This window comes from Penaeus vannamei, unplaced genomic scaffold (assembly GCF_042767895.1).
Source record: "Penaeus vannamei isolate JL-2024 unplaced genomic scaffold, ASM4276789v1 unanchor793, whole genome shotgun sequence".
Classification (NCBI taxonomy): Eukaryota; Metazoa; Arthropoda; class Malacostraca; order Decapoda; family Penaeidae; genus Penaeus; species Penaeus vannamei.
The window spans coordinates 22,501-34,736 of record NW_027213797.1 but is presented as its reverse complement, the minus strand read 5'-3'; the positions used below and the strand labels follow the sequence as shown (position 1 = coordinate 34,736).

The following is a 12,236-nucleotide window of genomic DNA, read 5'->3' as shown; positions in this document are numbered from 1 at the left end:
TGTGCCAAAATATTCCAAACCTTAACATTAGTCTTACCATTGACAGCAAGCTGCCAGACCTGGAAGCCCCCTCTGACTGTGAGGATGGGTTTTGGGTCAGCTTCCCACTCTCTGGGGATACCTGTGCTGTAGGTTCCACATCTCTGGACAGAGAGACCCTCTGCATTGTTGCAAGTTGCACTGACAGCATCTTGTCCCCAGACACATCAAATGAGAAAATAGAACACAAATTCCAACCAGAATCTCCAACAGAGACCTGTATATGGGAGCTCAATACAGAGCAGCGCAAGCACATGACCCTAAGATTCTCGCAGAACGTTCGGCCCCACATCACAGTTTACGAAGATTCGCTGCTCAACCCTAAGTGGGACGTGGAATGGTGTCCTACCTTTGGGAACGAGTACAGTCTGCAAACTGAAGCAGATACTGTATTCATAGTCTACCACAACACACAGAAGCTTACCAAGAAGGGATCACTGTCCATTACAACACAGGTAGATCTGTGCCTCCTCCCACCAGCAGTGAAAAATGGAAGTGTAAATTTTAAACGTCAGGAGTCTGGCACCGTTGCCTTATACTCCTGCGATAAAGGATTTAGCTTGCTGGGACCGTCAGAGATCCGGTGCAAGAATCGCTCATGGGAAGAACCACCTGTGTGCATTTCCCATCATAAGGTAAGCAGTGCAAGCTTAATAAGAATGGCAGTAGACTATATTTTCTCTCTTTCTCTTCTTTTTTCTCTTTCTCTCTCTCTTTCCCACTTTCCTCCCCCAGTCCTACCTTTCCCCTTTCCTTTTTTCTTTCTCTCTCCATTTCCTTCCATTTTCTTCCCTGGTTCTCCCTCCTTTTATCTATATTTCCTTTTATCTTCAGGAGTAGTAACTATTCACCACTCAGGATTGCATTAGTATTAAGGAATTTGATTTTTCTCTGCTTCAGGAACTGAGTCATTAGTCAGTCTTCCTTTTATTTTGCTATTCATGTAGAGGTGATCAATGCAGGTGTTTTTTTTTCCCTTATATTATTCCCATAAGAAATATGTTTATCTACATGGAACCCCACCAAAAAAGAAAGTGGATCTCTCTATCACCAACTGAGGCATGTCAGTCCCCAATTCCTCATATTGGAAGGCCAACATGAAGCTCCGGGAGAGTTGCCATGTTTACATTTGCTTTCCCACATAATTATGTGAAGATCCTTCGGGTGCACGAGCCACACACTGAAGGCATCTCTAAAATTCCCCAGTCAGTGAACGGTGCTTTTGCTAAACAGACTGTATCCCTATGCACTTTTGTTATTCTTTGTGCACCAATTTTTTTATCATTTGGTTATGGTATTTAGGCAGACATGTCAAAAGGGAAGAGTATTAGAATTTAGCTTTAATCTCTTTCAGAATCAGAACTGTCACAAACTGACTCAAAAGTTTCTCTCTCTCTTTCTCCTTTTCTCTCTTTTTTTATGCCAGAGTTCAGGTCTCTTCACACGCATTCTTCTTCATGTATCCTCCATGGTAGACTCGATCTTGGTTACCTAGAGAATCATGTCAGCAACGGATACATAATACTGATTTTGTTCTTTCATCAAACTCGGATATTTTGTATAGAAAGGCTAAGACGACAAAAAGAAAAAGAAAAAAAAAAAAAAAAAAAAAAAAAAAAGTTCCACCAAGAAGCAACTCTATTTTGGAAAACTATAGTGTTCATCTCTGAATAAGTTTATAAGTTGCTTTTTTTAAGACTTTGCCAGATTTACAGGCTTTGTTTATCATACAGGATATATGATTCACATTCATACAGAGCTTTGTTTGGACTCCTACGTGGGATTCTCAATGCATTTAGAGATGTGCATGTAAAATGTGAAAAGAAGGTAGGGCAATGTATGCTAATCATTATCAACAATTTCTGTCAGTAAATATATTAAATTACTAACCCACAATTACTAATATAACTTTTCATCATAGTTGAAAAGAAAATTACAGTCGCAAAATAGATGACATTAAGGAGAGTGATCAAATAATTTTGTCCTTAGTAACATATTTGAAAAGGCAAGCTCGCATATAGTATTCCTGAAACACGAAGGATTCTGCCTGTTCCTCATTGGAAGGGAACTTAGTTTAGTATAGTATCCTTTGAAATATGTTTGTTAATGCCAGGACTTATATGACATTAATTAGTGTAATATGAATTACTGCTGAAGAAAAATAATTTTCAAGAGGCTGGAAATGGTAACAAGGAATAGTGATAGTGCATTATCAAATATCTATAAGATTGTGAAATTTGGCATTGATGGTTAACAGCGATTTTTTAGGACCTAGAGTTTACTGTGACATATGTATCATAAGGCATTTTTTAACCCATCAGCGACGGGTAAAAATTTTGTCAAGTTTACGTATGTGCCGGCTTGTTGGCGCGCACTGGCAGTTTCCCCTGTTTGCGCCCGGCTCGATCGGTAGTTTGCGAGCGACATATAGCACCTAAAAGCTTTTATTTTTCTAAAATTTTTAAAGATATTAAAATTTTGAAGGTTTGCCTTCACTTTAGGTGCCATTGCCTAAAATCTTTACCATATAAATGGAGCCGCTAATAGTGGAGAAAAACAACCTCCATCCGTCGAGCCAGTAGCGCGGGAATGGGCATGGCATGATGCCCCCGGCGTTTGGTCCACAACAGCCATGGCATGTACGTACGTGACACCCGGTGCCAATGGGTTAAATTGATATAGTGTACCAAAGAATGCCAAGTCATGTAGATATAAAATGTAAGAAAAAATGGAGATTGAGTACATTTTTATCATGGAGAATCACAACATAACTTCAGAATCTAGATCAGGAGATCTTTATTAGGTTATGGAATTATATTTTTCTATTTGTAATTGGGATTATCACCTTTAATAATGATCTGTAAAACTGAAATCCTGAAGTTTAGTTTTGATAGATTACAGATTTACGAATTTAGTTACAGCAGATTGAAGAATGAAGTGCATTGCCCATAATTAGCTGGGGTGGGAAGTTTATTTTTTTATTCTGTTTTTGCCTTTTGCATTGTACACACTTTATTTACATCATCAAGATTTACTACTCTTCTGCTAGCCAACCTTTTCAACAACACGGAATTTAACAAAAGGGTGACTAATCCATGATCTTTAGGATACAAGATTTTATCTGGACCTATTTTGCCAGATGATTTGAGATCAGCTATTTGTTCACTTTGTTGCTGTTCATAATTTCTATTTGCCTGATTTAACAAAATTTGGAAGGTACATTTGGATGCAGGCTCAACATGAAATGTCCATTATCACTGATGTTTCATTAACAAAGAACTGTGGTAGTGTTATCTGGTAAGCTGCAACTCAGTTTAGTAAAAGTATGAGAGCATTTCTTTTCTTTTTGCTCTTCCTGCTATGTAGCGAGTATGGCAGATCGTAATTCTAAACAGAAATGCTATATTTATTTGAAAATTCCCACCTGGGTAGCAGAGAGAATGGTGTTACAGCAGTTCCTTTGGGGTGTATCATACTGGGACAGATATTACATGAAATACTGTATGTATAGTCAGATACAAAATTTGCGTTGTGAAATTTGGTCAAGTACCAAACATCAAGTAAATTCTGTTAGGTCCTACATATTGTTACACAGATTTTATTCAATCATCAGACAAAGACAACACAGCTATTGTCATTCACCGTACCTGTCTTGTGTTTATGGGAAGAAGGACAGCTGCAACTTTCTGACTTTTTCGTTAGCCTGTTTTGGGGGAGCTATAGCATGGATCATCTCGTTCTGTGAGTGGCCAGGGCAGTTTATACAGTAGAACCGAGAAGCTGCAAGGTGTGTAATGTCTTTTTTTTATGAAACTTTGAAGCTAGTTCACAAATTTGTTGAAACTTCAACTATAATTATTTTTCTAGCCACCAAGGAGACAAGTAGTAAGGCTATATGTCCTCGGTTGATTTCCCTTTTCCTCGATTTTTTAAAAAATTTCTTCTATTTTTAAACTATAGATATAAAAGTTGTTATTGTTCTTGATATTATGATTATGATGATGTTATTGAAAATACTAATAGAAGAGGTGATTTACTCCATGGTGATTAAGGACTTGTGGAAGCACCTGCATGTAAAGACAATTAATAAACATAAAAGACACAGTGAACATGGCACGTATTCTGGTCATCCCATCAGCAGTGGGTTTGATATATGCGAGGAATGACAGAGGGAAGGTCAGTTTTACAAGAATATGTGAAAATCTACAAGCAAGTATTTTTGGTATTTAAAAGAATAATTGATTAGCTGAAGCCATGAACAAGTGAAATAAGTCATAGTATGTATAGAGTTATGTAAATTAAGGCACACTTGTCACCCATTCATGCGACCTATGTACACCCTCACCCATAGACACATACTCTCTCTCTTACTCTCTGATACAAACACATACACTATATATATGTATATATATATGTATACATATTTATATATACATATAAGTAGAGCTATATAACAATGGTGAATGTTTGTAATTGTTTGGATTGTCACTCTACCAAAATTAGATACTATAGACCTCAACGGGTGTTGTACAAAAAAGATGCTTGTGTGTGATTCGCTGGGATGTCGCACAAAGCTTGGAATGTGTTCTGTTTAGATCTCCTTTTGACCTCTGTGCTTACATTTTCTCTTCAAGGACTTTCAAATTGTGTAATGCATGATCCTTCTTTTTTGTGGCTGTGTGTGCAATTAACCATCTTTGTGTTTGAAAAGTTTCGCAATGAATCTGTCGCCACTCCACATTACCCTCCCCTCCCTCCCTCCCTGAAGGACACCTCCCTTTTCCCCCCACCCACTGACCCTTCTTTTACCACTTGGAATTTAGGCCCTCGACACATTTTTGAAGAGAGGTAAAGATTTTCAAGTTTTGATACATTTCAGGATAAACTGATGTCTGATGCCCCAATGGGATCAATAGAAATTTCGGACAGTGTGAATGGCAGTAGTTTGACCTCAGAGAATGGCACATTCCTGATATCTGCTCCCGACAGTGAACCACACGGAAAGATGGTGAGTGCATCCTCGCCGGCTCGGTATGAAAACAACGGACCAACAGCGAGTGAACAACTTATTGTATTGGCTTCAGTAAAAGACACACAGAGATAAACAGTAAACAGTAAACAGCAAACACACTACACAGTGGTTCACTTTGTATGGCTGAGTGATTACCTGACCATTGCCTGAAACAAAGTTGGTTTGCTTAATACAGTAAAACCTCCATGATTCAGCAGAGAATGGGCCAAATTATGCCGAAATTCCAGATGCCACATGGTAATACCTTTTGAATTGGAAATTTAAAAGGATATGTGTGTGTATGCGTGTAGATATCTTCCTTGTTCGTGTTATGTGTTTTCTTTAAGGGTGTTTGTGTTACTTATTGTAGAATGTTACTGAAAGAGCGTTTTACCTGGAAAAAAGCCCTAGATGTATTGGAAAAACATACAGCATATACCATTCATATAGGTATATTTTCCTTTGTGTGATGAATAGTACAGTTAAATATACAGCCTCTATTTATCAAAATGAAGTAGCACAGTGAAAGGTCTTCAGACTGGAGAAAAAAAAAGGACTAACATATTAGCCGCAAATTATGGAATGCTGAATTATGGAGTTGTTATTGTAACCTTTCTTAATAGTACTAGTAAAGTAATGATAGAACATTGTTTGTAAAGCTAACATTATCATTAAGTTTTGCACAACAAACTAGATAAGCATGGTAGAATTTTAAACAGTATACTGTACACACTATCAGGTATACTCGCAAGTGACTAAATGTTCTGCCTTTCATTTGCCACATAATACTAATATTGGGTTAGTTAGAGAATGCAGAGAATAGGTAAAATAGTCTGTTTAGATATTTTCATTTCTATAGTATTCATAGTATTTTCTTAGCAGAATACAAGAGAAATTCTTTCTTGTAACAAATGGAATTGACAAAAATTGACTTTGCAAGTGACTAAATGTTCTGCCTCTCATTTGCCACATAATACTAATAGTAAGTTAGTGAATGTAGAGAATCACATAAAATAGTATGTAGATATGATTCTCATTTCTATAGTATTCATACTATTTCTTTGCAGAATACAAGAGACATTCTTGTAACAAATGGAATTGCCTCTATTGACTTTGTTCTTTTCACAAGATCTAGTGACAACAGGAAGTTGAAGTATTGCTTAACTACACCACATTTGTGCACCACAGTGCATGATGTTTTGGCCTAAAAAGCCATTCGTCTGCAAACAACTTTTTTATTGGCTGCAACTACTTTCTTTAACTAAGTTGTAGGAGATATATTGCGCTATTGATATAAAATCAGGATTGTTCACTTACTCTTACTGGAAATAATTAAACCTTGTGTGCTGTTACTACTTTTTCTTTCTTTCATTGAAAACACAGCAGACAAGGAGAAGGAGAATTAACAGACCCAGAGAGAAGACTGTGTGTTTTCCTTGAACTGAATGGTGGTTTGGACTTCCATTGTATGATTTTTTTGGCCTACTAACCAATCTGAAATCTCACATTATATAATTCTCTTTATTTGCTGCTGTATGTGTGGAGTGTCCCTTCTTTTTCCTTTCTTTCTTTGGTCGAGCACAGTTGATTTTTTTTCTTCTAAGTTGTCAATTATTTGGTTTGTGAGGCTGTATGTTGGAATTAGTTAATGCACTCTTTTGGAGTCTGTTTGCATTTTGTGCTAATTGATGCTTCTGCTTCTTTCATTGCTAGTTGTTTTAAGTGGTCGCTTCTCTTGTATTCACCCACCTTCAATTTATTTCATATATTGAATCTCATATTCGTTTATAGTAAACAGTATAGATAAGAAGGAATACTTTTACAAAGCAAGAGATGTAATGGATACATCTTGGTTAATACATGTGTATTAGAAAAACATGGCATTCCAAGGAAGAGTTAATCAAGGAGTGTCTGTTCCATTTCTTGTGCTATGGAAGTATTCATTCTCATTTATACCTTCTGCAATTGTCATAATTGAACCTCTGTTCTTCACACTCACTGCCTTGTTGGCCTTTCAAGAAACAGGACAGTTTGTTCTTTCCCTGTTATCCAAAAACCCTTCTGTATTGTTTTGTTATTTTTCTCCCCAAATCATCATTGACTTTCTTTACCTTCCTTTTCAGCCTGGAGTAATGTTCCCTGAACAAGACCTCAAGAATGACGAAGAAGAGAAGGAAACTGATACCAAAGATCTTTATGAAGACTACGACACAGATGTGCATCATGAGATGTTGACCAACCATTCTCTGGGGGAGGTGGATGAATACGAGACGGAAATAAGTAACTTGCTACCGATTGTAAAACTCAACAGAAGCTCAAGAAGAGGAAAACCAGCTCGGCATTTTTACAGGCTTACTTGACATCTCTCTAGAAGATGACTTAACATGTATATCATCATTGGAGCAGCAGGCCTTCTTCTCTTCATTATCATTGTCATCACATCCATCGTCGTGTACCGCAAAAGATACCCTGTTCGACTTGGGTTAGGGCGCAAATTCGACACTTTCCAGAACCCCATATACGAGAAAACAGTAGTGAGGATGCCCATGCAGGTAGAAGAAACAGAGGTAGGGAGGAAGAAGAGCGATGCAGAAGAAATGAGTGATTGCACAGTGTTAGAATGAGGTGTACTTGTATTCCATGTGAAATAGCCGGATAAGTTTGTGCTTTTAAAGTTGAACGGTATAATGTGATTGATAGTCTAGTCTGGATGAAGCGTTTGTTTTTTTATCATTTTATAGTATTTTCAAATTGAAAGTATTGCAGTATTTGCTTTGGAAAGTGAAAATACAGGTATGGCTTAAAAAGCATCGAGAGAAATGAATTTTATTGAAGGAAAGGTGATTCTGCTGTATTAGCTAGTATTAAGACATTCCCTCTTGGCCTGCAAGAAAAAAAAAGAGAAAAAAGAGTGCAGGAAAGTGTCTTATGGGTCCAATTTAAGTGATACATGCAATTCTTGTCATGTCGTTGGCGATCTCATGCTCCAGGATTTTTCTAATGATAATCAATGATATATTTAGAATTATAATCCGCTTTGTAGTGAATGGAAAAAATACCGCACTTAATAAAGATAATCAAATAGTACACATTGACAAGAATTGCATATGGGCATTTTATATTATGTGCAACATGAAAGTGTATTATTAATTTTTAGGAACATTTTATTTTTTGATACCTGGATTGACCCAAATCTGTTTTGTTACGATTCTTGTGTCCCAAGATAATAATCCTCGTCAGGGAGATATTGACGTCAGAATTAGTCTGATAATGTATGCATGGTAACATTTGTGTACAGGTATGGATGATTTACAATATCTGCTCCTTTTAGCTGTTATTATCACTGTTCAATTGGAAGTGATATTGGGAAAAGGGATATGGAGTAATCCAGATGTATTCGGACAAAGAGACATTTGAAGTTATTATTTTTAAACTCCTGATAGCATTGCTGATTTTCTTCCATTGGATGACAGCCCATGGAGTAAGGAAGTTTGCATTATTTCAGGAATTAGTTATTACTTTAGGTACATCAACTACAGATTTTACCACCAGTTTTGTAGGCGTGAGTTCTAAGAATAGACCTAAGAATAGACAGATTACTGATCTACACACAGTGCATAACCTGTGTTTAATAAAAGTATCGTAAGTCCTGTTCTGGTATCCTGGCACAGGTTGCAGCTAAATACTATAAGTCGGTATTTATTTAATCTCAACACTATGTATTGCTTACATATCTCTACATTGTGCTAAAGTTTGAAGGTCCAGATGTAGGTTGGGCTGTTGTCTTTACTCACCCTTTGATCACCGGTGCTCGACTAGAGTAAGGTTTTTCATTTGAAATCTCAGTTAGTTTTAGGAACCTATCTATTTTTTATATGATGTTGCATGGTGCTTTAAGTTTATTAAACTCTGTTTTATTTCAGAGCTGTAGATGGCTGAGAACAAGCTTTGTTTTATATGTTTTTCCTCTATATGTTTATGACCAAATAGTGAATGTGACCAGTGCTGCTATTCCCTTGGATTCTCAAGCTAAACATCTACAGGTACAGCTTTGATGTTCTTTCTTATGTTGGAATTTTTTGTCTTCATTTTATGCTTCTGGTTCTCAAGGAGAAAGTTCGCATTTATCAAAGATTTTCCAAGTACAAATGAAGACAAGTTATTTGCATTTTTCAATAAAAAGAAAGCCGAAGAATCCAACATTACACTGTATTATGAATGCAAGTTATTTTCACTTAGAGTAAGTTTAGCAAAAAAGGGATAAGAAAATTCCAAGCTTTGATTTTCTCGTTAATGGAAAGTCACGTAACATTCTGTTTTGTGCCAAAGTTTCTGTAAATACACTAGTTTTGTCAATACCTCAGAATGTTGGGATATTTTTTTGTTGTACCTGATTCTATGGGTATTTGACCAAGCACAAATTGTATTTTATGTATAGAATGCAGTGCATCCTTACAGTAAGGAGTCGGGATTGGGATTAATATAGTTAGTCTTTTTTGAAGCATTGAAGAGCACATTATGTTCACTTCCTGCATCGTTGTTGATTAAGGTAATCAGTGCCATGGAAAATCACATTTCACTTTCACAGTTTTATAATGTAACTGCCCTGGTTACAGGATTGCAGCATATATGGAAAGAATGGCAGCTTTATGTGATCATGATTTTTTGTTTCTTTCTTTTATAATGGTTAAGTTTGTTTTTTTCCTGTAATTTTTTATTTTTATTATTATTTTTTTCTTGTTCTTGTTCTTGTTCTTTACAGGAAGGAAGCACTGCATAAATAAAAGCAAAACTATAGTGTTGGTTAGATTACAAAAGAGTAAACCCAAGAGCTGCTAAACATATAAGTATTATATCATGTACGCTGTTTTTGAAAATTCATGTATTGCTGATATCTGTTAACCACAGGTATGTATTCTTTTGTAATGCCTCCATATCCATACAGTAGATGCAATTGCCACTCACTCTTTTTTATTATGTACATTCCTACGACTGCAATGTGTATGAACCCACACTTATTTCTAGTCAAGTAACAAACCATGTGTGCTAATTCTTGGTTCTCTAAACTGTAGCTTACAATTTGCCCTCGCTTGCATATAGTGCAGAACCTTGGGAGGTGTAATGGCGTACATTGGCGAGTGATTTTCTCCGGGGTCTGTTGCGTGTTGCTGCCGAGATTTATCCAGGGCAGTTCCGATTTAAGCGAAATTCTTTATTTTTGTGCTACAGATATATAAACCTATATTGAAATTGTCTCATGCCCTGGATCTACACCTCTCTCCCATAGACCCATCGCTTGCTGATGATATATCCTGATGTAGCTTTTTCATCTGCAATACTGTACTTGTTTTTCATCTTTGTCGTTGTCTTCTAAAATTTGAAAAGTCAGAGAAGACTAGAAATACAGTAAAGTTATGATTCAGCCTTTTTGTTTTATGTTTTGTTTTGTGTGTGTGTTTCGTTTTTGGTATATATTGCTCAGATTATTGTGATGCAATAATACTCATTGTGGCTGATTCAAGTTAGTAGTGGATTCAGTATTGTAGAATGATCTTTATTTCCCAGCTTTCTACAGTTGTTGAAATAGTAAATAACTAAATATTCTGAATGTGGGCTTGTGTCTTGCACTGTAAATTATTTAGCCTGCAAAAAGAAGACATAGAATTATACCAACCAGAATATCAAAATGTATTAATTAGTAGTATTTGCACTTTAAAGAGCATTAGATCTGAAGTAAAATATTCAATAATAGTCTTTGGTTTTGGGTTTGGTTTTGATGAAGTAATTGTTTGGTACATTAGAATACACATCAGAATATATGCTCAATGTCAGAGGTGAGCGCTTGGATTTTGACAGGTAATTTTTCAGTACAGTGACATCGAATGTTGAAAAGTAATGGGCAGGTTACTAAAAGCTACCAGGTATTAAAGAATGAAATTATTGTATAAGAAAGTGATATAGGATCTCTTTTTTTAGCACTGTGCTTAAAAAAAGAAACATTTTCTCCACGTATCTTTGGTAATGAAGGGACCCCCACTTACGAAAAGGGTCTTCACTTCAGGTGAAATAATATTGAAATTTTCTCATTAAGAAATTTGTAAGATATAGCCATACCAGTCTTAAGAAGTAAGGAATACTCATAACAAATCTTTTGCCAGCTTTTAGGTATTATATCTTGTGAAATTAGCAGGCATTTTGCATTCCTGTATGACTCTTTTGTCCACAAGATTTTCAGTGGCCAGATTTAGACAGATAGGACCAAGATTCACTAAAGAAAAGAAAAAACTAATAGCTATTTTATTAATAGAAGCAAAATTCTTAAGGTGAAATGTGGCTACTTGGCATTGGTTAGAATTGGTAAAAACCGGTGTTAGGATTATCATCGAATTGATAGTAAGTATACCAATGCCATTTTATCTTATAGCTTAAGCAATTATGTAATATGCATAAGTTTAAAAAGAAAATTCATTTGCAGTTGTATTTTTTTAACAACTAGAAAATCTACAAGCATTTCATTATCATATGCTAGTTTAGGTTTTTATCATGTTACAAAAAAAAAAGAAAAAAAAATTAAAAATGCAATGGTCTTTCATTGTGAAAGTGACTTTTTCTGTCCTGTTGTCATGAAGCAGGTGGTGTTGGTGAAGTAATGTGATCCCTCATTATAATGCAACAATAATCAATTGCTTATGTAATCTTCCTATTTTCTATACTGTATGGAAGCTTTCATTAGTAAATGTTGATAAGTTTGTGCATGTATTTTCTTGGCCTTCTATATTGTGATGCGTATATGATGGATTTGTTTCAAATCTTATTTGAACATAAACTTTTTTAAAGAAATGTACCAGTCATGTACTTTTTGAAGATTTGGGCATTTTGGTTACTTATCCAGATTTCAAATATAATGGATTATATTAAGAAGCAATTTCTGAGGTATTTCTTTTGCCCATGTTTTAAAATGACTATATTGGGGAATGAATAAAGGTTTACAGCAAAATAGAAATGCAGTAGACCTTATAGGGCTAAATATTTGGTAGGAGAGATTGTTACAAAATACGGAGATAGGAAATATTTATGATTTTAGAAACATCGTAAAAGATGGCTGATTGGTTTATAGCCTTTAACTACCAAGGGACTTCTCATATATTTCCACAGTCCTCAGCCTTTTTCAAAGGTCCCTGTACTC

The 12,236-nt window shown here is 35.7% G+C and overlaps 1 protein-coding gene across 1 annotated transcript; it reads left to right on the top strand.

Moving 5' to 3' along the window:
* On the top strand, positions 1-11,801 carry LOC113823458 (uncharacterized; the record flags this gene model as incomplete). The annotated part of the gene is given in 3 exon segments (XM_070119838.1): positions 1-674; positions 4,919-5,047; positions 7,174-11,801. Coding segments are annotated over 3 exon segments (1,040 nt in total), but the record flags the coding sequence as incomplete, so codon positions are not given.
* Between the last annotated feature and the right edge of the window lie 435 nt (positions 11,802-12,236).